Source organism: Labrus bergylta, chromosome 10, assembly GCF_963930695.1.
Source record: "Labrus bergylta chromosome 10, fLabBer1.1, whole genome shotgun sequence".
Classification (NCBI taxonomy): Eukaryota; Metazoa; Chordata; class Actinopteri; order Labriformes; family Labridae; genus Labrus; species Labrus bergylta.
In genome coordinates, this window is record NC_089204.1 from 26,795,083 (window position 1) to 26,822,959 (window position 27,877).

General features: G+C 40.8%; 2 protein-coding genes across 15 annotated transcripts in view; one reads left to right on the plus strand and one right to left on the minus strand.

The window, feature by feature from the left end:
* Positions 1-12,382, plus strand: part of adgrb3 (adhesion G protein-coupled receptor B3) — a 147,732-nt gene extending 135,350 nt beyond the window's left edge. For 7 of the 13 annotated variants that reach the window (XM_065959313.1, XM_020632769.3, XM_020632770.3 and 4 more), the window contains 9 exons: positions 2,627-2,730; positions 3,103-3,201; positions 3,506-3,677; positions 5,273-5,368; positions 6,225-6,264; positions 7,811-8,493; positions 8,935-8,970; positions 9,899-10,003; positions 11,290-12,382. In XM_065959313.1, coding sequence (XP_065815385.1) covers positions 2,627-2,730; positions 3,103-3,201; positions 3,506-3,677; positions 5,273-5,368; positions 6,225-6,264; positions 7,811-8,493; positions 8,935-8,970; positions 9,899-10,003; positions 11,290-11,478 — 1,524 coding nt within the window. In that variant the 3' untranslated portion in view covers positions 11,479-12,382. The remainder of the gene's footprint in view (positions 1-2,626; positions 2,731-3,102; positions 3,202-3,505; positions 3,678-5,272; positions 5,369-6,224; positions 6,265-7,810; positions 8,494-8,934; positions 8,971-9,898; positions 10,004-11,289) is intronic. The other 6 variants (XM_065959315.1, XM_020632773.3, XM_065959320.1 and 3 more) reach the window with 5 other exon arrangements.
* A 9,686-nt stretch (positions 12,383-22,068) lies between these two features.
* lmbrd1 (LMBR1 domain containing 1) overlaps positions 22,069-27,877 on the minus strand; it is a 74,194-nt gene continuing 68,385 nt past the window's right edge. For both annotated transcript variants that reach the window (XM_065959608.1, XM_065959607.1), the window contains exons 15-16: positions 24,735-24,826; positions 22,069-23,442 (exon numbers count right to left, since the gene is read on the minus strand). In XM_065959608.1, coding sequence (XP_065815680.1) covers positions 23,332-23,442; positions 24,735-24,826 — 203 coding nt within the window. In that variant the 3' untranslated portion in view covers positions 22,069-23,331. The remainder of the gene's footprint in view (positions 23,443-24,734; positions 24,827-27,877) is intronic.

Below are 27,877 nucleotides of genomic sequence, written 5' to 3' on the forward strand. Positions count from 1 at the left end.
GCTAAAGGAGAATTCATGGTAGAGTCGTTTTTTTTTGGATTGCATTAAATTAGATCACACAAGATTATCTTCAACATACACATCTGTCATTTAGGATTGTTAATGAGTATAATGTGTGTCTTGTGTATATCAGACACAGACAGGAGTAGGGGTTAAGATCATTTATGTTTGCAGGTCTTTGTTGTTATCTTGTGTTCAAGTTCAGGTTTTTTTTTTTTTACCTGTAGGTAAAATAGTTCGCAGAGAGAGTCACTAATCCTTAATAAAACACAGACGATACATAAAAACGTACAAAGTGCAAATGCACGGTACATGGGTTAAAGTGTTGAGGTGCATAAAGTCTGCATGTTGTGTTGTTGGTATCATCATGATGGTATGGTTCTTTGTATTGTTATCTTTTAGATTTGTTTCATGAACACTTAAAACCCTTTAAAATAAATACAAACTGTAGTTACAAAAATATATATTAATACACAAAGTTGACATTTGCAGCTTGTTTTCAGGTCCCAAGATGCATTTCAATCAATCAATTAATCAATCAATTAATCAATCAATTAATCATTGTTGGTCTAGCGCCGATTCATAACAAGTGTCATCTCAAGGTGCTTTACAAAAGAGCAGGTTTAAGACCTCACTCACTGGTTAAAGACCTCACTCATTGGTTAAAGACCTCACTCACTGGTTAAAGACCTCACTCACTGGTTAAAGACCTCACTCACTGGTTAAAGACCTCACTCACTGGTTAAAGACCTCACTCATTGGTTAAAGACCTCACTCACTGGTTTAAGACCTCACTCACTGGTTAAAGACCTCACTCACTGGTTTAAGACCTCACTCACTGGTTAAAGACCTCACTCACTGGTTAAAGACCTCACTCACTGGTTAAAGACCTCACTCACTGGTTAAAGACCTCACTCACTGGTTAAAGACCTCACTCATTGGTTAAAGACCTCACTCACTGGTTTAAGACCTCACTCACTGGTTAAAGACCTCACTCACTGGTTTAAGACCTCACTCACTGGTTAAAGACCTCACTCATTGGTTAAAGACCTCACTCACTGGTTAAAGACCTCACTCATTGGTTTAAGACCTCACTCATTGGTTAAAGTCCTCACTCATTAGTTAAAGACCTCACTCACTGGTTTAAGACCTCACTCATTGGTTAAAGACCTCACTCATTGGTTAAAGACCTCACTCACTGGTTTAAGACCTCACTCATTGGTTAAAGACCTCACTCATTGGTTAAAGACCTCACTCACTGGTTAAAGACCTCACTCACTGGTTAAAGACCTCACTCACTGGTTAAAGACCTCACTCACTGGTTTAAGACCTCACTCATTGGTTAAAGACCTCACTCATTGGTTAAAGACCTCACTCACTGGTTTAAGACCTCACTCATTGGTTAAAGACCTCACTCATTGGTTAAAGACCTCACTCATTGGTTAAAGACCTCACTCATTGTTAAGAAAAATGGGATAGGGGGAGATGTGATAAGATGCAGGAAGGATTTCTCGTCTCGTTCCTGTTGTCCTCACTCCCTTGCCGTTGAGGTGGAGGTCGCAGCAGGCCGGGCATTAGTGTAGTTTCATCGATGGTACAGTATCATTATGGCACAACTACAGTGTGTTAAAAGTCCGCTAAACGTTGCTTTGAAAACGGCTAACGAGAGGAACACACTCACTGCTCTCAGAGTCAAAGTAATGAGCGTCCCATCAGGCGATGTTCTCCAGTAATTCCCTTTCATTTACATTAATGGTTCTCCATGTAGCTCTGAGGTTATAAAGTATTCATTCATTAGATCTGTGCTTAATGTAAAATAGTGCGTTTTTTTTAAATTCATCTTGTATTTACACTGTTGTACAGAGGGAACGACACAGATTATGATTATGCAAATCACTTCGTGTGTGTCAGAGGACCAGAGGACTGCGGGATGAAACATAGTGGGATATTTCATTATCTTAACGTCTGCTCTGTGACGTGTTGGAAAAAGGAAGTTATTAAAGAAACATCTTTAGTTTGAGCTGTGGATTTCATTCACGACCCTGCAAAGTCCAAATGTACACTCTCATAAAACGATACTGTAACATCATATTCAAATGATTCACATTAACAAAGCTTGTTGGCTGAAAACTCCCCCCAAATGCATTCCGATGAATACTTAATGAGCTCTTTATCTCAGCTGAAGGGTTTGGAAATAGATCGCAGCCAAACAGACTTTTTCTTCCCATGATTCTCCGAGTCCCGCTCAGTTTTTTTTTTTTTTTTTTGCTGTTAGTGCAGGCGCGGCTAATAATAGGAGAAGGTGCCTTTGAGAAGACAAGTGTTTCTTGTCAAGCCGATTCCTTTTCTTCAGGCCGTTTGCACTGGGCTGAGTATCCAGAGCATGCATGCCTCATGCATTGGCTGAAATGTCAGAGATGAGCAAACAATAGAAGCTAGAGGTCAAAGCTCAGCGCGGACGCGACATCAGGGAGCACAGCCCCGCGGGATGATGACATTAAGTCATCGGCTACCTTCAGTTTGTTCTGGGGAAAGTCAAGCAGGGGATTAAACAACATATGTATCGCTGTTTTCTTTAAATAATCTATATGAAGAAAAGCTTACACTCGTGTCTCTTCTCTTTCAGGTCAACATGGTGATCGGCATTTTGGTGTTTAATAAACTCGTGTCCAGGGATGGCATACTGGACAAGAAGCTGAAGCATCGAGCAGGGTATGACAGCACGTCCTTGTTAGTACCTCCGTTTTCTTCTTCTTTACATTTTTTATTCTACATGCAAACATATACATGTGCTTTGATTTTTTGCGTACACACACATTTCAGACCTCCCTTTTTCCTCACTGTTTCACTGAAAGGGAAATTAGAGGCATAAACATAAAGAGGTCAGATCTCTCTCGGGAGCGACATAGCTGCTTCCTATTTCTTTGGCAGAATCAGTCCAAGATGAAAATCATTAAAAAACACACCCACACATTGGCTGCTTCTGCTGCTGCTAACATGACGGGAGAGGAGAGGAGGGAAGGGTTGGGGGGGGGAGGTTTGAAAGGCGGGATAGTGGCTGTTAGCGTTGTTTGTCATGCTGTTGTCTCTTATGTCCCACAGACAGATGAGTGAGCCGCATACAGGATTAACTCTCAAGTGTGCCAAATGTGGTGTTGTATCAACAACTGCTTTATCAGCAACTACAGCTAGCAATGCAATGTAAGTGCCTGTCAGTGTCTCTGAAGCAATAAGACGATGCTACAGGGAGCATGTACAGTGTGTCCACCCCCCTTTAAATATAGACCATCCTGCAGCCCACTGCAGCGTAAACTCATCTTCCTGTTAGACCCACTGTACATGACATCCACACTATAGGAACATACAATCAATACTAGCATGCACATAACAGCTCTGCTTTTGTGGATGTGGATTTTAAAGATGGAGATGTTTCCACTATCTACTCGGCCGTGCTCGCTTTTTTTATTTCCTGCACACAATCTCCTTCCCTCCCTCTTTCTCTCAGGGCGTCCCTGTGGAGCTCCTGCGTCGTCCTGCCTCTGCTGGCTTTGACCTGGATGTCTGCGGTGCTCGCCATGACGGACAAGCGCTCCATCCTCTTTCAGATCCTCTTCGCCGTCTTTGACTCTCTGCAGGGTTTTGTCATTGTGATGGTGCACTGTATCCTACGGAGAGAGGTAAGGGGGAGGATTCTTGGCTCCTTTCTTTTTTTTGTTTTATGTTACTGGGAATATTTCCACCGAGATACAAAATCCCTTTAAACAAGCGAGCGCTGGCCAAGTCGTAGAGAAATTGTGAGAACAAGTGAAACATAAAAGAACAATTGACATACTTATGAAACAGAAATAATGGATAAGCAGTGTTCAGGAACAAGACAAGTGCATTCATTTGAGAGATAATCTGTCTGTAATCCTGTTTCTAAAAAACCTTTATGACATCATCTGGTGAGAGTTGAATCTGTAGCAGAGACGAAGAAGAGAGAGCAAAAAACATTCAAAGCACTTTTACCAAACACACTTTGAGAAATTACTTATTTAATGTGTGCAAGGTCATAAAAGGGTTTCATTTTTTGATTCATTTTTTTTAATTCTGTTCTGACTTTTCAGTTTAGATGGAACAGGTTTTCAATTCTTTGTCAGTTTAGCTCTTAAATGTGAAAATATTTTTTTTGATTGAAAGATTAAGTAGTGACAGAAGAACCTTGATAAGAGCGTAGGTCATGTAACTAAGCCATTATGAGGAAAGGTTTCAAGGTTGTATAAGCGAGACAAATCAACCGTCTTTTACAAGCTGCAGTGATTATTCAGAAACCTGAACCAGAGACAAATCCCTACGGAGAATGTTCACTGAATTCAACATTTCTAACAATCCTCTGAAGAGATCAAGAACGTGTTTCTGTTTACTGCAAATACAAACTCTCTGTTTAGTGAAACATTGAAGGAGTTGATTTGCTGAGTCACAGTTACATTTCTAGTTAGAAAAAAACTCATGAATGAATGAAAGATTTTTATTTTGGCCATTCATTAAAGAATAACAAGAATCAAAATGTGTGAATATTCAACTTTCAGATAAGAGCTAAGGCCCCGTGTCCACCTGGAGTTTTTTTTCCTGAGCCTTTGCGGCAGCATTCAGCCACCCGGAGAAAAAGCTCAGCGCCTAGCGTGCTCCGCCTTTATTCGCGCGCCCGCTCCGAGCGCTCAAATCTAAAACCTTTTAACTTTTCAGAAAGGTGCTGTTGACGTCACCGGCGCTCTTCTGTACTCGATCCTCTTTGCTCCATGTCTGCTGGGGTATAAACATTTTCAATACAAAATATAAAGTAAAAAGCAAGGGAGCAGCGTCGATCATATATAAGCTGTTGTCGACAGACTGTTGCCATAGAGACAGGACAGACGTGCATTTCTTTTCTGCCAGTGCACAAAAGCTCCTAAGTGCACAGCCAGCGCTTTTCTGCCCTGTAAAAACTCTAGATGGACACGGGGGCTAACACAACTTTACATGTTGACACTGGTCCATTTCACAAGATAAACTCCACAAAATCAAAGATCCAAAAAGGGAAGAGGCTGAAACCCAAAGTTTATTTCTGCCTGTCATATACAATCCTTAATATAACCCAGATCATCAGTAATACATAAAAGAAAATAACAAAAGCAGATTTTATTGATTAGTTTACATTTCAAGGTTCTTCACAATTTCAGCTCATCACTACGGCTGCTCCATCATCCTCTCACCCCAGTGGACATGATGTAACACGGTCTCTCCTTTTCTTTAGGTCCAAGATGCTTTCAGATGTCGTCTCAGAAACTGCCAGGACCCAATCAGCGGCGATGCAACAGGAACCTTCCCCAACGGGCATGCTCAGATAATGGTAGGCCCCCGGCCCCCGGCCCCCGGCCCGCCCTGCAATCTGTAACCATTAGCTCCTCTATAATTTATGCAAACCCAACGTTCCCCTGGTTATTTACAATACACATTCAAAACCCTCCTTCCTCCCCATTGACCCCCATTTAACTTGTGCTCTTCATGCTCGTTTTTTTTTTCTTCTGCTTTTTATTATTCAAATAAATACGGCCTCTAAAACATGAGGCATTGTTTCCCATTGGTTCATAATTTTCCGGGTCACACTTTTTGCAGAGCAGCAATTACATGCGAGGAGGACACTTGGCCCTCTGATAAATGGCATTAGTTCCCTTTGGTTTTCTTAGGCCCCGAGCCCAATCCTTTATTTCTGTTTGATTGAACTTGCTGTCCATGTTTTGCCATGCATCCCCTCTCATTTCCTCTCGCGGGGTGATAGCGGACTGTTCCCTGTCCTGACCTTTGAAATGGGACACCAGTCTCTTCATCTAGGACGACCCCGCCACTGGCACATCATCGCAATGATACGCCATTAGTATTCTAATTCCCCCCTCAGAGTGAAACAGTTTCCACAATAGCACAATGGTGCAAACGCCCCCCCTGGTTCAATACAGTCATTAGCAGCCAGCACAAAATACTTCTCCATATGCTGCAGCTGCATTTTCCTTCCAGAGATGTTTTATTGATATATTGTTAGGATAAAACAGAGAAGACAAAAAACGCCTGCTTTGCATTTCATTAGGAATGAAAAAGAATAGATTATCGATTCAAATCTTGCCTCATGTTTCTGGAATTTGCACTCATACAGTATTCATCGCAAGAAGTCTTAATCCGACTGTTTGATCTTCTTTTTCTTCTTCTTACAGACGGACTTTGAGAAAGATGTGGACATCGCCTGCCGATCAGGTAAAGAACAGATGGTGGATTAACAAGCTTCTCCTCTCCTCTCCTTCCATGTTAAAAAAAAAAAAAAAAAAAAACCCAAAAAGAGGTTAGACAGTAAAAAAAATAGCCGAGGTTACGTAACAACTCCGCAATCCCCACAGGAGCTTTTTCACAGTTACCAAAAAAAAAACACAGACTTTCATCTGAGGACAAAACAGTATAAAGAGAGCTTCTGGATATTCTGTTTTATTTGCTGCGATAAAATGTGAATAACAGGTAGAATTTCCTCATCTTCTCATCATGATGGTGCAGTCACACCTTATGATTGGATTTTTTCATGAACATTTCGATGATAGAATAGCTGCGTAGGTGCTATCTACCTCATTTTGGGAGGATTTTTCTTCCTCGGCTCATGCTAAAAGGGAATGTAATATTTCTCCCTGATTTTCTGACTCTGCGGTCTGAGCTCTGGTTAATCGTTGTCAGATAAGTGCAAGAATTAATAAACCCAATCTGAATAAAATGTTTCTGAAACATGTTCAACAACCAGAAAAAGAACCAAACCGCCCCGTCTTTCTCCAAATCTGTACAAACCAACGAAGACCGCAATCCTTAAATGGATCTGCAGGGAATACCCCAAGCTGGCCATTTATTCAGAGCTCTCAGAAACACAGCTTGTTAAGAGAAGAGAGGAAAAGTGTGTCTGACCCGAGCTGCTTGATGCTGTGCAGTCGTGTAAAAGCTAGAGTGGACGTCCTCAGAAACAAAAAAGGCCATGCAGAGCAGACAGGTGTCATTCATAAATGATGACCGGGACCCAGACAGACTTTAGAGCTGCACTGAGACCGACATGCACTTAGACGGATGAATCTCCGAGCTCACAGACTCTTCAGTTGGTTGTTTACAAACGGGGATTACAGTCTGACGCAGATGAAAATATTCTGCAGAGTCACCCCGACACCAGAACATCAGTGGAAACTTTGAGGAATCACTCAGCATGGATACGAGGAGTGTTTCTCCCCCAGTCCACGCTGAGCATTAAGAGACTCAAAGAAAAAAAAGGGAGAGTATTATAGTTTAGTTGTTGTGCTTGTTTGTAATCTCCCTGCAGGCCTTTTTGAGAACAGACAACATAATACCTACTGATTCGAGAGAGAAGGATTCACATGCTCAGCAGGGAGGACAGGCTGTTCTTGTAACCAGAAGGTGTTTCGAAATAGAAAGCTGCTGTTTTTTTAGAACATTTGGTGCATCACAAGGTCATCACCAATCACCGACTTAGTATTGGGATTCTGTATGTATGCAGAGAGGACCACAGGGAGCAAATGAAACCTTATTTACAGTTAAATCCTCCAGAGGCACCTGTTCCTACTGATGTGCAGTGTCACCCTCAAACACTGATCACAGCTCCCATCGTTACTGATTTCCCTCAAAGTCCTCTGAGAATTGCTTCCTATTGATTTGAGTTCCCTTTCTTTTCCTGGTCACACGTTTGATAATCTTGTGACACTTCTGTCATTACTGAGAAATTCCCAACTAATCCCTGTTTGTCAATCTGCCCCGTTAGCGCTCCACAAAGACATGGGCTCTTGTCGCGCCGCCACCATCACCGGCACCCTCTCCCGCATCTCGCTCAACGACGAGGAGGACGAGAAGGTCCCCGAGGGCCTCAACTACTCCACGTTGCCGGGCAACATCATCTCCAAAGTGATCATCCAGCAGCCGTCGGCGCTGCACATGTCGATGGGCGTCGGGGATCTGAAGGAGCAGTGCATGGCCGACGGCGGCACCGACCTGCGCCGCGCCGTCTACCTGTGCACCGACGACGCCATGCGCCAGAGCGACCACGACATGGGCGGCCACCACGACATGGAGGGCCACCCGGCGCAGGGCCAGATGATGGAGACGGACTACATAGTCATGCCTCGTGCCTCCGCCGCGGCGTTGTCGGGGCAGTGTAACATGCCCACCTTGCTCAAAGAGGACACCAAGATGAACATCACTATGGACACGCTGTCGCACGAGAGGCTGATGCATTACAAGATGAGCCCCGACTTCAACATCAGCCCGTCGGGCTTGGACCACATGAATGTGAACCTGGAGCAGCAGTATCCTAGCGCTCCGGAGCAGATGCAAAACCTGCCCTTTGAACCGCGCACCGCAGTTAAGAACTTCCTCGCCGAGATGGAGGAGAGTGCGGGGCTCTCTCGGAGCGAGACGGGATCTACAATATCCATGAGCTCCTTAGAGGTACATTTCTTTATAATGTGGATTAAGTTTAGAGAGAACAGAGCTGCAAAAAAAACATCAGATATAGGATAGGATAAGACTTTATTGATCACCAGAGGGGAAATTCGGGCATTGCAGCAGCAAGACAGAGAAGGAAGTAATACAAAATAAACAGGATAGATAAGATGAATACAGATAGAAACAACAATACGATGTATATACAAAAGAATATAAATAGCTAAACAATACAAGACAATTAAGAATTCTGTGTAGTGGATGGCAGGTTAAAGTGACCAGTGATGATATAAAGTGACTCAAACAGCAGTAAAAGAGTAATGATGATCATACTATATCAGATCTACTATATATATTCTATATCTGATCAGATTTATCAGGCACGTACATAAATGCATGTATCTTTCTCATCTAACGACTTCATGCCTTCATTTTTCACTTCCACAGAGACGAAAGTCACGATATTCTGATCTGGACTTCGAGGTACGTACAAAAAAGGTTTCTCTTTACAGCACATGCATCTATCTTTTTTTATTTTATGCAGAGACAAGCCATTGTTTTTTTGCAGTTGTGTTTGTCATTTGATTTACTAGTACTTGTTGGTGCCTCTTAAGCTTATTGGAGTTACACAGCCTTGACTCAACATGATTTATTGACCTGCTGTGTAGTTAAGGTAAAAAAGCAAGGCTGTCAACTGACAAACAGGGCAACAGTCCTCATCCACATTTTGTCCTCCCACACATCCCCTACATCCATTAGCTATACCTTGATTTCTTATAATGTATGCTTCTGAAGTCATTTGCACATTTCACGTCTGATTTGACCACCGGTTTCAACAATGATCACATTGGCTTGCAGACACTTTTTGAAATCCCCCCTTTTGGCAGGTTTTTTCAGCATTTCCTTTGCATTGTTAAATCAGGCTGTGTGCTGCATATATATTGGACACACTTGCAGAGTAAAGGAAACGCGAGGATTTCTGGCAGCTCTTCTGGCGCGGGGATGCACTTTGTTTTTTAGCGAAGATGCACACCAACCCCTACAAATGGAAGATTTGTGCCAAGGTTTGATTGTGAGAGTTTTCCCTTACGCCAACAAAAAAAACTCTAAAAAGAGGCGATTTGTCACCGAAGAGTTATGTTGAATTTAGACACACCAAATGAAAACCGTAGTCGTATCACACTAACTTTAATTATCTCGGTGTTTCCTTTATTCCAGCAGTCACTTGTATATATATATATATATATATATATATATGTATGCAGACACAAGTAGTTCTGTTTCCAACCTGGCCTATACGTAAACTGCAATGACACTAAAGAATTGATCAGAGTTGGAGGGGGTGGAGAAGAAGATGCATTTTTCCATTATTGGCTGTCAATACCAAAGCAAAAAACCCTTGCCATTGCAGAAAGTCATGCACACCAGGAAAAGACACATGGAGCTGTTCCAGGAACTGAATCAGAAATTTCAAACCCTGGACCGATTTCGAGACATACCAAATATGGGCAGCATGGTGAGTAAGAGGAAACAAGGGGGGGTGGCGGTTAGGCAATTGAAGAGAGCTAACTTCTTTTAGATATCCGGTGCAGGACACGTTATGTGTGATTGTGCAAATGAGCGGTAATGCAGATAAAAGTGTTCATGTGGAAGGGGAACTTACTATACATAGTGATCCTGCCAGCAGCTGGTGCCCCTGAAAAAGCATTTTCTCCACAAGGCCAGTCTCAGGGACCAAAGACTTTTTCTAACCTTTTATTGTTTTTGCAGTAGAGTGCAGCCATTCCAATGCAAGGCCATGAATGCACTTTTATTTACATGCACATTTATCGACTTTAGCAACCCCCATCATTTTTTTCCATTAATGCATGGCAGATGATTTAATCTATCCACAAATATTACCTTAAGTTTGTTATTCTCTTACTGTGTGGGTGAGGGGGCGGGGCTTTTTGTTTTTTGTTTTTTCTTCCTTTTGTAACCTTGGATCTAGAAGTCAAGTGAATTATGGGGGAAATCCTTTTTGACCTCAAAAAGCCCCACCGTCCGTCTGTCTCCAAACACCTGACTGGAGCTGCAGCACACACTGGGCATGTCGAGCTCTCACAGACAAGCAGTAGATGTTTCCAGTACTGAATGAAACAAATAGAAAGTGGGCCGGTGACCAAACACAGCCAGACTTTTTGAGACAATGTCAGGCCACGCAGCAGGTCTTTTTGGCTGCATGTAATCCTCTTTCACTCACATTTCAATCACCCCTCCAGCACAATGTAATCTGAAGCCCCGTTGCTTAGTTACCAGTTCAAGTTCCTTTGTATGGAAAGAGATAACTAAAGTACACTCTCACTCCTCCTCCCCTTTTTTTTTTTTCCACGACTGAATCTTCTGTAGAGCTGGCTGCAGACATTAGTATCCATTTTAAATTCCCTGAATGAGAGCAGCTTCTCACCCCTTATTTTTCTGTCTGTGGGGCTGTCAATGAGATCCCATTCAGATGAATGGCTCACACATGACGCCCTTATAGAGCACCAGTTTGTGAGCTCGGGGGGGGGGGGGGGGGGGGGGGGGGACATAATTCTGCTCTGACTCCATGATAATAGTGTGAGCATGGTCACATTTAATACACAACCATTATGTTTTGTTATTTGATGCTTTCCACAGCATTAATCCATTACTTTCAATTAGCAACGGGTAGGAATTCATACGAATGCCCTGATGAATGAAGTGACTTTGTCAAGAAATTTACAGTTTAGCTACAGAGGATGTCATGCCACTAATATCACACCCCACTGGCCGTGTTCACAGGACAAGGCAATGCCAAACAAGAACCCATGGGAGAGCTACAATCCAGCCTGTGAGTACCAGAATTACGCCACTATGAATGTACTAGAATCTGGCACCAAGGACTCGCTGGAGATGACGCCCGCAGAGTGGGAAAAGTGTGTCAACCTACCCTTAGACGTCCAGGAGGGAGACTTCCAAACGGAGGTCTAGAGGAGGCGGAGAAAAGGAAGGAGAAAAATGCAAAGGAGGAGAAGCAGGAGAAGCAGGAGAAGCAGGAGAAGCAGGAGAAAGGGATGTATTTTGCACTGAATAAAGCAACAGACTTTTCTAACAGCCTTGGCATACATATCTGGATCATACGAGTGTGGCAGGGACATTATGTGCCAATACAATTTAAGGACTGACGAGAGAGGAAAAAAGACGATAAAAAGGGAAAAAAAAAACATCAGTGTTACTTTTTGTATTCTCACTAGTGTACTTAGTGTGGGGCAGCCTGGTGTACAATATTTACCATCATGTGTTTCAAATTTATCCGTTGAGGAATTGGCTGAGGAAAAAAAAGGTAATCTCTCTAGATGAAAAACCTCACAAAGCAAAACGACATGCCATGTGGTCCCAGCTTCATTGGGTCCAGTTTTGATTTCCTAAAAACTGGACCCGGGAGCACAATGTATATATTTATGCAGGTTTTTAAAAAGTTTATAACAGTCTGTTTGGCCATTACTACACTTTTTACTTTATGATATAAAACATGGGAGGCAAAGAGGATTTTTTCTGTCATATTAAAAATGAATGTTTGTCAAGCTACATTCTTCATTGCTTTAAATGCAATAAAGATAATACTCACTTTTATATAAATAATATATTTCACAACTTTAATACTGCAGACTCTGCTTGAAGGATCCCAGCAAGCTCTCTCATCTGCAGCTCTGTATAAAATATTTAAAAACAAAAATGTTGTATGGTGTAAATAAACTTTTGTCTACATATGTTTTACTTGTGCCAATTTATTTTAATGAGAACAAAATGCCAACCTGATCAAAAGTTATAGCGAAAAATGTTAACATTTGAAAAGGAATGTAAATAAAAGAGGAAATATGTTCGTACTGCTTCAGAGGTTGTGTCAAGTTTATGTGCTTTGTTGCTTGTGGAATTCATTACTGTCGATGCTTTGTTAAGGGACCATGTGAAAGCTGTAAAATCTATTAATAGCCTCATGACTGCATGTGATGATTCAGCTTCTCCTGCCTGGGGAGTGAAGCTGAAATCAAGGAGAAATTGATTTGATTTATTTAATTATCCGTCATTGTCTCGGTTACATTTAGTACAGTTTGGGGTTTTATTTCTCTGTCTCCTCTGACGATTTGTCGCTCTCTTCTACTCAGAGGCGCTGCTCGTCAACAGGCGAGGCAGGCAACTGTTTGGGACCCCAGATCAGTAGGGGGGCCCACTGAGGGCTCACAAACTTAAAGCAGTGGCTTAAAATGTGCAAATTTTGAAAATCACTCTAGGAAACCTCCCTAAGGGGGCCCTATCTGACAGCACTCACTTTCATCGCCCTGCTAAGCGTTGCCTGCATATTTGGTGCGAAAAACCAAAGTTTGTCAATGAAAGACACCAAAGAAACAGGAAAAGGAATTAGCCGTCAATAGGAGAGGAAAAGGAATCAGGAAAGAAGTGGAAGAGGAGTAAGCATCGGGACACTGGCAGACATGAAGGTGATGAACGCTGGTCGGGGCCCCCCAAATGATTTTTGCCCCAACAGACGCTTGAATCGGCACTGCATCTACTCTCTGATTCAAACCTATTTAACCGTACTTGAAGGTTAGAACATCACGATTTCCTGACTCACCTCATACAGCCCCGTATCTGATAGCTGAATTTTTATAGGAAAACTTTCAAACTCCTAATAGGTTTCTGTGCCCGCAGAAGGCTCACCTGATAAGATCTTTCCCGGTGCAGACAGGGCCAGGCGGAGAGCACAAATGGAAGGCAGGAGGGTTGTGGGGGCTTAGTGAGAAAAATCTGGTTTGTCCCGTCTGGTGGTCTGTGGTACGGCTGACACTTCGGCGATGAGAGCATCCGTGTGAGTGCCACCCCTCTTGGGAGCAGCAGCAGAAGAAGAGGAGGAGGATCTGCAGCGTCGGTGAAGAATGACGACGAGAAAAAAGAAAGGGAAGCAGATGATAAAAACAGGCGTCCATTAATGAGAGCTCTCAGCTGTGTTCTGATGACGCAGCAACATAAATTCAGTTGATTACATGTCGAGCTCGGTCTAGACACTAATGTCTGAAGTTACAGTGCATTTCCATCCATGCATAATTAGGTTAATGACATACAGAGCGGCTGCCTGTTCGAGGCTTACAGAGAGATTTGGTTTTTTCTTTTTTATGTGCTGTCATCCGTTCCAGTGAAATGTCTTCAGAACCAGCCATGACAGCGCTGCCTTCAGTTTAACTCTTGACAGCTCGTCTGAGATTAGAGGAAAAGATGTTCATGTACAGCAAATATTTATCTCCAAAGGAAGTTATAGATATTTACTAAACTTTATATCAATATACAAACAGTCCAACATACCAGTTTATAATACGATGTAAGGAAAACACTAAACATCTGAACAGAAAGTACAAGTGACAGAAAAGTTCAGAGAAAACTGAAATCAGGGACATTGATTTCTTATTGGTTACATGATTAAGAGACATAAGGCTCTGGACCTAACATACCAACGAACGCTTAAACAAAGGACAATACAACATTCAAGATCAGAGTAATCCGGCGCACATCAGTGATGTTCCAATCGACTTAATGTTTTATACATATATAAATAAAATGTTCATGTTCAGTCCAATATTTTATATGCATTAAACTTTAAGGTTGTATTGTTCCTGCTCAGCTCACCCTGAACAGTAGCAGCTGTGCATCCATTGATTATTGAATCAGGGTAATTAATGAGGAACTCAGATTTTACAAATAAAATAAAGAGGGTTGACAATAGTGCACAGCTTTTGTATCTACATGTAAAAAATACATGAACACATATTTACATATATTTATCACATTTGTTGTTTCACATGAAACATAACTTTCAAGGCTCTTCCAGTTAGTGACACGAAGGGGGCAACTACAGAATAAGTGGCACTATGGTTATCAGGTTCAAGTGCACAATATGTACACTGTTCTTGAACATAACACATCTTGAGATGTTCACTCTCCTTGGACTGATATGTTCTATTTTCAGATGTCATTCTCTGATTTTGATTGTGATAAAAAATGTAGTTATATATATATTTATTTTTAAAGGTTTATTTTTGTCTAATGATGATGAAAATTCAATGAGAAACATTGATAATGAAGATGAAAATTAAGAACATAGACTCCATGAAATGAAGTCTAATGAAACACTCCACAACCACAACCTGAAAGAGTTTTTGTGTTACTTTCTGATTTTAGAAACTATGGAGTGTTTTAAAATAATTCACATTTCATTTGAAAGGCTGCACAGTGCTGTAGTGGTCAGCTCAATAATAAAAAATCTTCACTGACTCAGCAGTTAGTTATACTAGGATGCCAGTATTAAACTGAACAACATTACAGATACTGACCGATCAGTGCACGCTCCATTATTTCACCATCAGTCAATGTGTGTCGACAGGATCGATATCACCGATACCAACTCATAAATCAGTTTCATCCAAAGTCACAACTCTGTTTTCTATTTTTAAAAAAACAAGGTTACGTCAGGAAAACACAGCATACACTAAAGAGTGCCAGTGACATTCATACAGTTACAAGTCATGCCACATTTTAACTGTAACCCTTGTTCAATGAAAGCATGCATGACAGACTCTTTCTTCCCCAGCATGAGAATCATCTGGATGAAGATGAGAACAGACAATGTTTATCGCCTGCAGGGATGGTTTTTTATGATCTAATACTATTCGGATATGGAGATCTAAATGTGTATGATATCAAGGCTCCTAATCAGCTCTACTGGCTGAATCACGTCACGGTCAGATGAGTGGACCAGAGTGACTCACCAGCTGAGCATGCAAACTATGACATGCAAGTGAAGTGTCTGAGAGGGCTTCTTTTTTAAGATGCTGCTCCTTTAAACCACTATTTGTGACAATTTATTTGTTTTTCTCGTCATCAAAGAAGCTTTCAAAGTGCTTACTTTACTCACTGCTCACAGCCTGGGTCATGGTCTTTCCTTTTAGCACTGAGATAGTTTTCTGTGTATTTTTCACAGCCTGCAAATAAGTCTCTGAAATGTTGCTTCTGTCATCATGTGCAAAAGCTTTCTGCAAGTATCTAAAGTGAAAAGTTAGACTTCAGAAAAGAAAAGTAAAAGTCAATCTTAAATTCTTGCAGGAGGTTTGATAATTATCAATAAAAATGTGACACAATTGACTCGCATTGAATCTCATTTTTACGAGACTCCTGCATTTAGATTTTTCTACACAAACTCCAGACAGCTCGGGATGTGTCTTCTCCAAGTTTACTAAAATGTCCTGAGTGTCCAAAAAAAAAAAAAAGGACTCTGCATTGTTTGGTTGCTGCTAAATTGAGCAGGGACATTGTTGACAAGCCTGCAGGACAAGTCTTCATTTGGGATTGAGTGGCAGGTCCCTCAGGTCTCGTGAGAGCAGAGGGGTTAACCTGCTTAGGGGGCTGCAAACTGTGAATCAACATAATCACATTGATCCTGAGTCACTCTCCCTCCCTGGAGGTATGACTGACGGGTAAGGCAAACTGTTCGTCCTTTTAAGGGCCCGTCACAAGAGTTAAAGCCCAGAGGACGGGCCTTAGGGCACTTAGAAATCACAGGAATCACCCCAGTGGACGTTTCAGAGGACAAAATGAAAGAGAAAAGTGAAGTCTGGTAAAGAACAACAGCTGTGTTTGTAGGACAACCTCACACACACGTTCGTAGTTACCTTCACCTTTTCACTTCTCTCCCAAGCATTAACCTCACAACAGATTTTCATTTTCAATAGATTAATTTGTGTAGACCACACAATTGGCCATGCTTACAAAATGCAGATCACAAGTTAATCATGGGATTATGTTTCGGGATAACAAAGCTGATTCACTTCAGATAATGGCTTAATTTATCTCGTCATCTCAAGAAATCAGACTTGTTTTCTTCAGATAAGAGATATCCAGAAAAAACATCAGATTGCTGCAAGGTAAGTCAAGATGCTGATTTGTGCTCAAGTCATTATTTTTTCAGAGAAGTTTATTTTTAACGAGGTATTACTGTAACCGAGGTTTCTGGGTTCACCTGACTGAATGTACTTAACACTGACAGTGAGAAAATAATAAACAGTACACAGAGGGAAAACTTCTCCAGCTACTGCTTCATCCTTATTCTACATACACAATGTGCACAGTTTGAATTTATTTATTTAATAGGGACAATGCAATTTTAAATAGTTTCAATACACGGTAACTTTAGGAACACATTTAACTGGTGTAAATATGTTTGATTTTTAACTTCTTGTTATTTTTAATAATTATTTTCCTGTTTCCTGTTTTCTTGAGCTGTTGTAATGAAGAAATGTCCCCCATGGGGGATCAATAAAATTTATCTTTATCTTTATTACTCCAAAAAGCAAACTTTACAGTCTGTTTCAAAACTATAAAAAGGTATAAAATGTATGATTGACAGCTCTGATGACAGATGTGGATCCTGCGGTGCTGTGTGTACTGGATCAGTAAAGTATAGGAGAAAGATCAAGAGGAAGAGGAAGCGTAATGGACACTGAAACGTGAGTCATTGAACTTCGATAAACGTGAGTGTCTGGTCAAACCGACACAGGAATCAGTTTTGTTGTGAGCCTGAGGGATCTCTGGTGTGTCAGTGGTTGGTTATTTGTGTGTTTTTGTTAGCTGGAGTGGCATCACATCAATACAGCAGTCAGCACTTGTCCATCCCTATATACAGTCAGTGGATTACAAATTACAGATCAACTCCATAGTTGTAGGAGCTGCTGTAAAGGTCAGTGTGGTTAACAGACGTAATTTGAAAGGTTAGCAAAGGGTATCATCCAAACGGCAGATAGTATGCTAACACGTGTCAGAAAATAAAGCCAGGTTTAAGTCGATAACCTGACTTGTACTTCTGAACACAGCTTCACTGGAAATAAAGGGAAAAAAAAGTTCTGAAATCCTGAACAAAAATGAAACTTTGGAAGACTCCACAGTAGGTACTTACCATGCACTGTATAATGCATTATGGTCTTTGATCCTGTGGAGCGGTAAGATAGATGATGGGAACAGAGGCCCCTGACGGTTGGCTGTACTGTTCAGCAATTCCTCTCGGTATCTCCACACGATGATCTCAGACTTATTTTAACACAGGGCCTGCCTCAGGGGGAAGAAAAGCATGCTGTCACACAACCAAACTGTGGACGGTGTGTTGGGTTTCTTTTTGTTTTTCAGTAGCTCCAGCTGTGACAAAAGGAATTTAAGAAATAACTGGGAAACGCTAATGATTTCTAATGTGATCAATCGAGATCGGACTGGAATGTAATAATGTACCCTTCTTTAAAGTCTGAAATTGATCTGAGACTGAACCCCCCACTGTTTTCTTGGTGGCTAAGAGGTTTCTTTTTCAAGCTAAGATTCAACTGGAAGATCTAAAAGTGTGAGTCCCAGAGCAATTAGGTAGGCAGGTTGAAAGTATTCACTGCAAGACCCAGCAAATTGGGTACATGCTAATACATGCAGGAGTGTTTCCAGAGGGGGTGGGCCAGGGTGAAATCTTACTGGCCACCACAGGCACCACCCAAAGTTTTCTTTTTTTTTAACTGGGATTGATCTTTTGTTCTGCCAGAGGTGGGACTAATGCTGTGTTGCAACAGGCAGCTAGAATGCTGCATTCAGGTGCTGCTCGGGTGGTCCCGGTTTACGAGTTGGGAAGTCGTTCAACAGCAGAAAAAAACAGCGTTGATGCTACAAAGAAGATCTATGGAATGTAACTGTTACAAGTTATATTTCAGCAAAAGGTTGATGTGCAATACGTGAATGAATAAAAAGTATGTTAACATTAACAAATCATATTTTGACCCCCCCCCCCCCCCCCCCCCCCCCCTCTGTGATGACGATTTCTGACGTCAAGTTGGCAAGTCGAGCCCCTAATTCTTTTCCGAGTTTTGCGAGTTCTTGTTCCTACTTGAGCAGGTGTTCATGTGAATTTTACAACTCGGAAACTTTATTCAGTTAATTCAAACTTCAGGCCACCCCTGCACAAGTCAGTACCCCCATTGGGCCACCGCAGTCTGGACACGCTCCTGAACAAGGGCAACCCAATTAATATCAGATAAGCATCTTGTAAATAAAACTGAAAATTAGGCACTGAATTTGCTCACCAATAAAACGATGAACGTGTGTACTCATTTTGTAAAAAGTCAAATTCAAGTTGTGTACCGCCCTCAGGCTCACTCCTGCAAAATGACTGTCATTTTCCTGAAGCAATTTGTTCACTTATTCATTAAAACGTGTTCATTGTTCCCAGACAAAGTTGCAAGAGAAGCCTTAAAAGCGACGCACGGAGGAACGGGGAAACATGAGACGAGAGTGGCATTTGAATAAGGGGCTTGACAAGAAATGTTGTACTGGGAACGGCAAAAACTCCTCTGATCTGACATGTTGATCACACAATCCTCTCTGCTAGAGTTCCAGGGCTGCATGTTTTTGGCTCAAGGCTTTTGTGGTTTATTAGGGGGGGATGTGGGGGTGGCGTATCACATAATGGCTTAACTCAAAGCAGACTTGTACAATAGTTATGACAAGGTATGCATGCCACAAACTCTAATTGGACACGCACTCGAAAATTTCATGCAAATCCATCCCAAGCAGAGCGCTGAGTAGTTATGTTAATCCAGAGGCGGCTGTATTTAACTGTCGGTTTCACTTGATACATGTCCTTTTCACTCTCAAACTATTTAAAGTGTCAAACGCGGAGCTTTGAACAGCAGGATACTTTCTCGCTCACAGTATTACTGATTGTGGTTATGTGCTTAGCAGCTCCTTAATAGATTTAATGGAATCTAACCACAGTGTGGTCTTAATGCTGTCACAGCGCTCATAACACTCAGGGATTAATGAAGACAAATAAAGCTGTTTTAATTGTTTTATTTCCATTGTGCACTTTTATGTGAGGGAGTGAGATTTAATAAGAGAGGAGTTATTAAAAAAGCCAATAAAGCCAATATGTTTTCTAGACAGCAGTGTGAGAAATATTCAAATGGGAGTTTTAGACAGTAGAGACGGACTGCTAATGAAAACTGGTAATATGATGTCTGCAGAGAAGATGATCCATATTATTGTGCTCCAAGGAAATGTACTGGTTCTATAGAAAAAGTCAGTCTGAAAAACAAAGGGTAGAATAAGAATTTAATAATGCACAAATAAAGCAATCTTATAGCGCCAATTCATAACAGATGTCGTCTCAGGACAGAACCGAAGTCTTTGTTATATTATTTATAAAGACCCAGCATTAATCCACCATGAGCACAGCACTAAGCAACAATAGTGGTGAGGAAAAACGTCCTATTAGCTGGAAGAAACCTCGAGCAGAAGCAGACTAATGATGAACAGTCGTCTGCTGGAACTGGGTTGGGTTTAAGAGCGGATAGAGGGAGATGCAGAAGAAGAGAAAACAACGATGATAAAACAAATACACGAGCATCCTTCATATAAACCACCAACAGGGTACAGGGCGTTTCACCTGTAGCTTCCTCAGGTATGACCATGTGTGGGAGAACCTGAGGAAGCTACCAGCGAAACTCAATAAAGTGACAGTAGAGTAAGTTTCATTGTGCCAAGGTGTATTTATTTTTTCATACTAGCATCCTTACCCCCCTCAGATACAGCCTTAATGCAGTGTAGGGGACTAGCAAGCATTAAAGTGAATGCACCGATCAAATTAAATACAAGTCAAAGGTACAAAAATGTCATCAACCAGTGGTTTCCCACCATTGAAATGTATATTTTAAATCACACTAGTTGTTTTAGAGGGTTACTGAGTATCAGCAAATACACAAATCCAGGTTTAGTAGACGTTTTTTGGGGGGGAAGAAGAGAATAGTGTAAGAACATCTCTACTTACAAAACAGCTGGAGCAGTAATTAATTTAAGTACCAAAACGTTCCCAGACATTTAAGAAAAAACGTGGCAGTTCTGGGTCTGTGGCCAAAGTGTAATTGTATTTTATTTTTATAGGGTAAGCTCCTTGAGATGTACCATCTCCTTTTCAAGTTGGTCCAAACAAGACAATTAACAACATCACAAAATGATGAAAATTGACAACAGTTTAAAAGAGAAAAATGCCAATATATTATTGTTTATTATTGTAACAGAATTATTGTTTCATGAAGTAAAATCTGAAATATTGGGGGGGACAGATGTGCAGAAACTGGAATGTCTGTTTAAGTTTGATGTGTTTAATTCTGTTTCAAAAGCTTGGAAAAGAAGACAGGATATTCTGTTTAATTAGTTTGACTTCTCGCTTTCTCTTTTTGTTTCTTGACAATGAATATAGCTTACCTAGTGCACTCTGATCCAAGAACATTTTTAATCTATGGTGTCATGTAAGCCCATGCAGGCTGGGCATATGGATGTATGTATGACACAATAATAAAATAAAAAACTAAAACAAAAAAAACTATTATTGTAAAAAAAATGCCATTTCAATCAGGAGACATTACGAGTGATTTCTTGCATTAACAGTCATTTACATGAACAAGTTTAAAAATGGATGAAATATGATATACCTTTTGTGATACTCCATCGTGACGTCTTCATCCACTGTGAGCAGTAGTGAGGCGGACAGCGAGGTAGGATACCCCTACAGAGTCTAGACACTGGTGGGTGATGGAAGGATGCAGGATGAGCTGAGGGGTGAACTTCAGAAGAGTTGAACCTGGACACTGATGAGATGGAATGAAGGTGACCGGGGGGGAGGGGTGGAGGAAGGTCGCAGCGATCGATCTGAAACAAGAAATTGACTACACAGGAAGGAGGCAGAGAGAGCAGGTTTTAAAATCTGACAGCAGCAGGATGATTGGTCAATAGAGGTTGTGTCTAATTCTGAAGTTAGAAGAGTAAACGCTGTCTTATCTTACAAATCCTGGATCAACAGTCTGTGGACTTTGAGCTGACTCAAATAAGTTTGTTTACAACTTCTTGTTGGGGTCAAATGCTCCCCACTTTTTCTTCTTCTTTCTTTTCTAACTTTGTGCAGGTCCTGGTATGTCTGAACTTATTCAAACATAACAGTTAAGTTCACTGGGTTACAATCTACTAAAGCAACAATAACTCAAATACATGTGTTTTGTTGCATTAAAGAGTATTTTGGTGTAATGTTTTCACTAACTCCCGTGGGCCCTCCTCATGTGACAGGGTCCCAGAAAGATTTCCCCTTTATCCCCCCTCTTATGGGCGGCCTTGATGATGGACCCAAGCATAACTTTTTTGATGCCCTGAGAAGGAGGTACAGTCTCTCACCTCCTGACATATTTAACACTGAATCAATAACATGTAATAGCTGATCATTCAATCAGTATATTTATTTATCCAAAGACTTACTGAGTTTGGTTTAAACATTTCAAAGACATCACTACTGTAAAAACATTCTTTAAGGGAGTTTTCTCGACTATGAACAACCTACAGAAATATGAGCATGCTGAACTATTAACCATTTATAGTAACTGAATGCACAACTTGCACTTCAAACTGGGTTTGATGGGAGAAACAAATGTTGGAACTGGAAAGAAAAAAAAAGCTTTTCTGGAGGGTGTTTAAAATGTTTTTTATTTCTTTGAATACAGGTATCATTAAATATAGACACAGCAGCCATAATACAAGTCTTTTCAACCAATCACAGTCCTGATGAAGGTCAACAGATTTAACACCTCGAAGCATAAAGTCACAAGATAGAGGTTAACGTTTGTGGAGGTTTCTTATACAGCAGTGTGCGCCCGTCATGGTTTCTACACATTCATGAGGCACAAAATCATATTTTTTTCCCCTCCAAATTAATCATGTCATTCCTGTTAATTTGTGCAGCCGGCTCATTAATTAAATCAATACTTTGCATTCATTATCACAAAGAAGTATGCGAGAAAGAAATCAAACATCGCAGAGGGAAAGCCATTCATGGACGAGCCTGCTGAATATTAGAGCATAGGCAAAAAAAAAAACCAAGAGCTCCTTAATTAAAAGAAAATTACATCCGTATCTTTGATTTTTTTTTTTCTCTGAAGTTCTTCAAACAAAGAGAGTGAAAAAAAGCAGTTGACCCTGTTTCATTAAAAAGAGAGAATAAGTCTAAGCTGCAGTTGGTCCTTTAGATTTCACACACAGTAACACCTACTTCAATAACGCAGCAAAGAACTAAAAGCACGCCGTCTAGCAGTGAATATTTAACCTCAAGACGGAAACAAGCCAAACAAACTTTGAAAATGTGACCGCCGTCTGCAGTCAAGGAGTCAGAATTCTAAACCAATTAGCTTTTTTAAAAACAAACAAACAGGCAGAGCAGAGCAGTTTGTGCAGGCTCAGGTGTTTTTTTGGATCTTAAAAAGATACACTAAAGCAAACAATAAATAAACTAACCTTGTAAGGGTCTAGAAAGTGCGCAGATCAGTACAAAAAATTTAAGTTTATCTCCAAACTCCAAATAAAGCTTTGACAAAAAGTTTTGGACGAGCGTGTGTGACATCAGCGGCAGAAAAATGAGCAATTTGTGTCGGCCTCAAACTGTTGATAAGTGAATTCTCTCTAGATAGGATTGAGTTGGAGGATGCTCCCAGACTCCCAAAGTCATCTATAATATTGACCGAGAAAAGACACAACAATCGGTCTGAGCGCTCTCATTAAGGGGAAGGGGACGTGTCAACTCAAAAAAAAAAAAAAAAACAAGGCTGGAATCCACAAAACACCACAGCAATCACTCCTTAACAGCAGTAAATTAAATGATGACGAATGACTGACATCCATTTATTTGTTTCTGGAATTTTTACTTCCTAGTCCCTCTAAGATGCGGTAGGGACATTTTCAGTGCACGTATTCGTCATCGCTCAGGTCTGAGTCATCGGCCTCCACCTCTCCTTCAATCACAGACTTCTTCCCTCTGCAGCAGGACACGACCAGGCCGACGAGGAACGCCTGAGAGTAATAAAGAACAAAGCACGCATTAGGAAATCTGTTATGAGGATCGTTTGATCGATACAATGCATCAACAGCAGCGGGGAAAAGAGGCTATTAAGTATTCTGGCTGAGGAGATTAGCTGAGGGCAGCGCTGGAAAATCATTTTTTTTAGTAACTCTTTTTTTTTCTTCAGAGTAGAAATGTTGAAAATACTCATGAACTGCTTTGGAAGTGAATTGAATGTTTCATAGATGTTGCTGTAAGGGTTCTTAAGATGGTAAATCACTTTTTTCCTGGAAATGAGATTAATATACAACCTGTGAGGAAACATTTCCTCTCAGATTTCTTACCAGGAACATTCGGCCGCATTCACCAACTGTTAGTACAAAGAAATGTGTTCTTGAAACACACTTAGTGCCCGATCACTCAGAAACAGGTCGTACTGAGCACATCTGGGGATAAAACAGCTGGGAGCGCATTTGGGTGATCAAATAAATAAATGTGGAGAATTGGATTTGAGCTAACGTAGAGCTCTCACTGATGTTTTGCTTCTAGATGAGGAGCGGGATACACGTCTTAAAAACTAGAGGTAAAGAGGTGAAGCCTCCTGCTTGATTTGATTGGCTGCTTCGGCCATAAGTGACATTGACTCCGCCTCTTCAGCTGAAAAGTTTACTTTTTTTTTTTTTTTTTAACTTAAATGCACGCCCAAAAACTGCGACAAAAATGCGTTGTGCAGCTGCAGAGAACAGCGCCCGACATGCTCGCTGTACCAGAGGAAAACAACGGTTTTCCTGACGATGCATCTTTGTGTGATCGACCCTTCAGAAGTTTTTAAGAAGATTCTGACATCTCAAGTTTTCTTCTCTGCGATTGGCTCTTATCTAAGAAGACAATTGAAGAACCTTTGAGGGTCCTCTTACAAACATTTGAGAGCTGATAACCCAGGGAAATAACTGCTGGATGTATTTCATTTTCACATTTACATTATTGACTGGCGTTTACAGAGGGATGATTCATACAGTATGGTGACCCTGAATAAAACCCAGAAGGTGCTTGTACCTGTGCGACCACAGAGCAGCTTGAATCTTACATATATTTGTTGCTGTCGTCTGTACATCGTCACTGTGTTTTACTTAAGTCTTCATGTACGAGCTGCTCCAAACTATTTGCCTCCAAAGGGATTAATAAAGTTGTTTGAATTGAATGAATATGACACATTTGTTTCTAAGGATCTTCTTCAAAACAACTTTAGACTTGGCAAGATGTTTGTGAATCTTCTAACATTTATTTCCATCCTCAAACTTACCCCGATAAAGGCCCAGTTACCAAAGTAATAGATTGTGCTGAAGAACCAGAACTTGTGCAGGAAGAGATATGATCGTGTCATCGTGCATTGGTCTGAAAGAGAAAGAGAGAGAGAAAAATAAACACACAAGAACGTCAGCTATGACCTCCCTTTTTTTACAGGGCAAAGAAATAACATCAATGGCAAACAGAAAAACACTGAGAAACAAACTTTTTCATTCATTCATAAGTGAAGAATTCTATCTGGACAAAAACAGGATATCTACTTTTGTGTCCACACAGGTTGATCGCTTGTTGAAGGGATTTTTAACACAACAAGGTTTTCTTAACCAGCTATTTGTCAAATTGAATTTGGCATTTTTCACTTTGCTACTAAAAGGAGAACATATTTCTATCAATCTGGGTCCAAAAGCAGGTGCATTTTGTTTACAGTCTTTGAGTCTTTCACAGGTGTGAGGTCTCTGCATGTTGCAATGTGAGCGTGCAGTTGCCTGTTGTGTGTAGAGGGCATTGCTGTATGCCATATGTTCTATAAACCGCCTACAGGCATGCATGTTTGTTTGTTTTCGGCAACACCTTGGACAGTGTTCAGACATTTGATGCCCCTTGGCAAGACATGAACTTGCACCTTTGGAGACCAGTTGTCAAAGGAGATCAGCTGGACATACAGAAATTCATCTTGCATCACAAAAAAGTCGAATTTCAAAACGTCAAATGAAAGACTTGTAAGCTCTAAAGTTTCTTTCCTGAGGAGGAAACTTGTGAGATATGAGCAGGAACAACTTCATGACCGCACTCTTAGAAGCTTTCCTCTTTAGTTTGTCAAATACACTTTTAATATAATATTTTCATGATTTGCATTCGAAGGGAATTTGTTCAAAAAATTATCAGTTTTCACTTAAAAAAAAAAAAAAAGAAATGTGTAAAATGTCACCACTTCTAAAACCTCAGCCGTGATGCTTTTTTCTTCTCAAGAAACATTTGAAGTGAGGAAGAAAAAAAAGAGTCATTATATGAAGTAAGACAAAATACATTTCATCTACAAAGCGACTCAAGAAGTGGAAGTTAAAAGAAAATAATGGGGCGGCAGATAAAAGAGGAGAGGGACAGAGGAAGAAGAAGATGATGGATGAATAACCTTAAAAGACCGGGATTCATGTCTTTGTTTGAAATGAGAGCTAACTTCTCGGTGGTGTTTTCCATCATCCACACATATATGCATGCATGAAATGAAATGGTATGCTGTTTATAACTGCATGGGCATAGCACTTGTTACATATCTGTGTTGTTAAGGGGGTCTGTGTTCACTTAGGAACATTACCACTGTAAATCGAGCAATGCTCCGGGCAGTTTTATGGGTGTAACCAGACGAGACAAGCAGCCTCCTGAAGAGAGGAAAGCCATGTCACTGTCAGTGCGAATAGAACTTAAACAATGGATCAAACAAGGAGGATGTCATATTTAATAGAGCTTTGCATTAAACATATCCAGTAATGCACATTAGAAAGTCCAAAAGGTGAAAGCACACACACACAACCACACCAAAAGATTATGAAAACAGTGCATCTGAGGCGATGGGTTATACATGAGACCTGGATCTCTGATGAGATGAAGGGGAGGCAACTCTGCCCGAGGCCTCCTGAGGACACTCTGATTATTAGAGTGACTTCAAAATGATGCTTTTTGTTTGATTCATAGAAACTTCACGTGGAAAACATCCCACTCTTTCTTGGAAATGTAACAGCAGCTGAATCCTGATGGATGCTTACCAGACTCTGTTTGCATGTGACTTTGATATCTGGAAACTGGAGCCAGGTTAGACACCAATTTGATTACTGCGTTCAAACTTAAAGCTCCTGTGAGGAGTGTCTACCTGGTTATGAATAAGGATTTTCCAAGGCGACGTATTTCCTAGTTGGTTCAACTTTTTAAGGAGGTGTTCCGAGAAGTAGGTGTGTAGGACGACAGATTATCACTTGAAGAGAAAAGAAATCCTGCACACTACTCTTGCTAAGCATCACCAATTTATCAGAAACAATCACAACCTTTTCGGCCCCTCTGAACCTTTTTGTCAAGTGTGTGAACCGTTGTGATGAAACAGCAGCATGTCTGATACATCCAGCGTCTGAAACATAAACACTCAACAGAGTCCAGTGTCAGCGTTGTGAGTTGTTCAACACGATGGCCGCCCAAACACCTGCTACAATAATCACAATCCCAGCAGCATCCAATAGATAGAAAATGTAAACAGTGAGCAGCGTTTAAAAACCAAAAGCATTGTATTTTTAGATCACCTGTCACTGCTGTGAGTGCAGCCATGAATAAACCAGTTGAGTGAACATTTGTGTTTTCCTGTGATGGCATTGCCACACGGGGTTAAAAGAGTCCACTCAAAAAGTATGAAAAGCTTTCCACTTCAGAAAACCGGAATCACAGAGCACCAGCTCACTTTTTATTATCAGAGGGAAGTGTCTGGATTCTGTTCATTGTTTCCCCACTTGATTTCTGCAGATATTTTAAAATGACTAGTGGTGTCATGATTTTACAGATTTTACAAACGATAGCTTTACCCGTATTGTTACCATGGCAACACAAACTAAATGCTCCAATTCCCCTCTTGTGCGTAAAGAGGGGTATTGACCGTCTCCACACATGGATGAAGTGTGTGCATATATGCAGTGGTGAGCCTCAGGCAGTGATTTAACCTCTGATTCTTAAATCAAAAGTAACATCAAAGCGATATTTACAGACATTATTTACAGATGATTGATTTTTTTAGGTTAAAACAGAGGTAGTATTGATGTCCTGACTGACATACTGCTGCACATTTACCAACTTCTCTCTGCATATGTTCACTCAGAGCGTGGCTGTTTGTGAATGAGAAACCATTTGCAACTCTGTTCATTTTCATATAAAGGCCAATTTTAACCCAAATGACATCATCAAGGCTTAATTAAATACAAGCTAACATCCCCTGCACAGAGACTCTGTTGCTCTGCAGCACAGATAGGGGAGCATTTTAATCCTTTAATTGCAAAAAGCCACGCAACCCTTTTGTGAATCTCACCATTTGTGTATAAAGATTAGAAAAAATTGCAACAGAAACGGGTGAAAACATACTTGCAAACAAACATGCTATTGTTC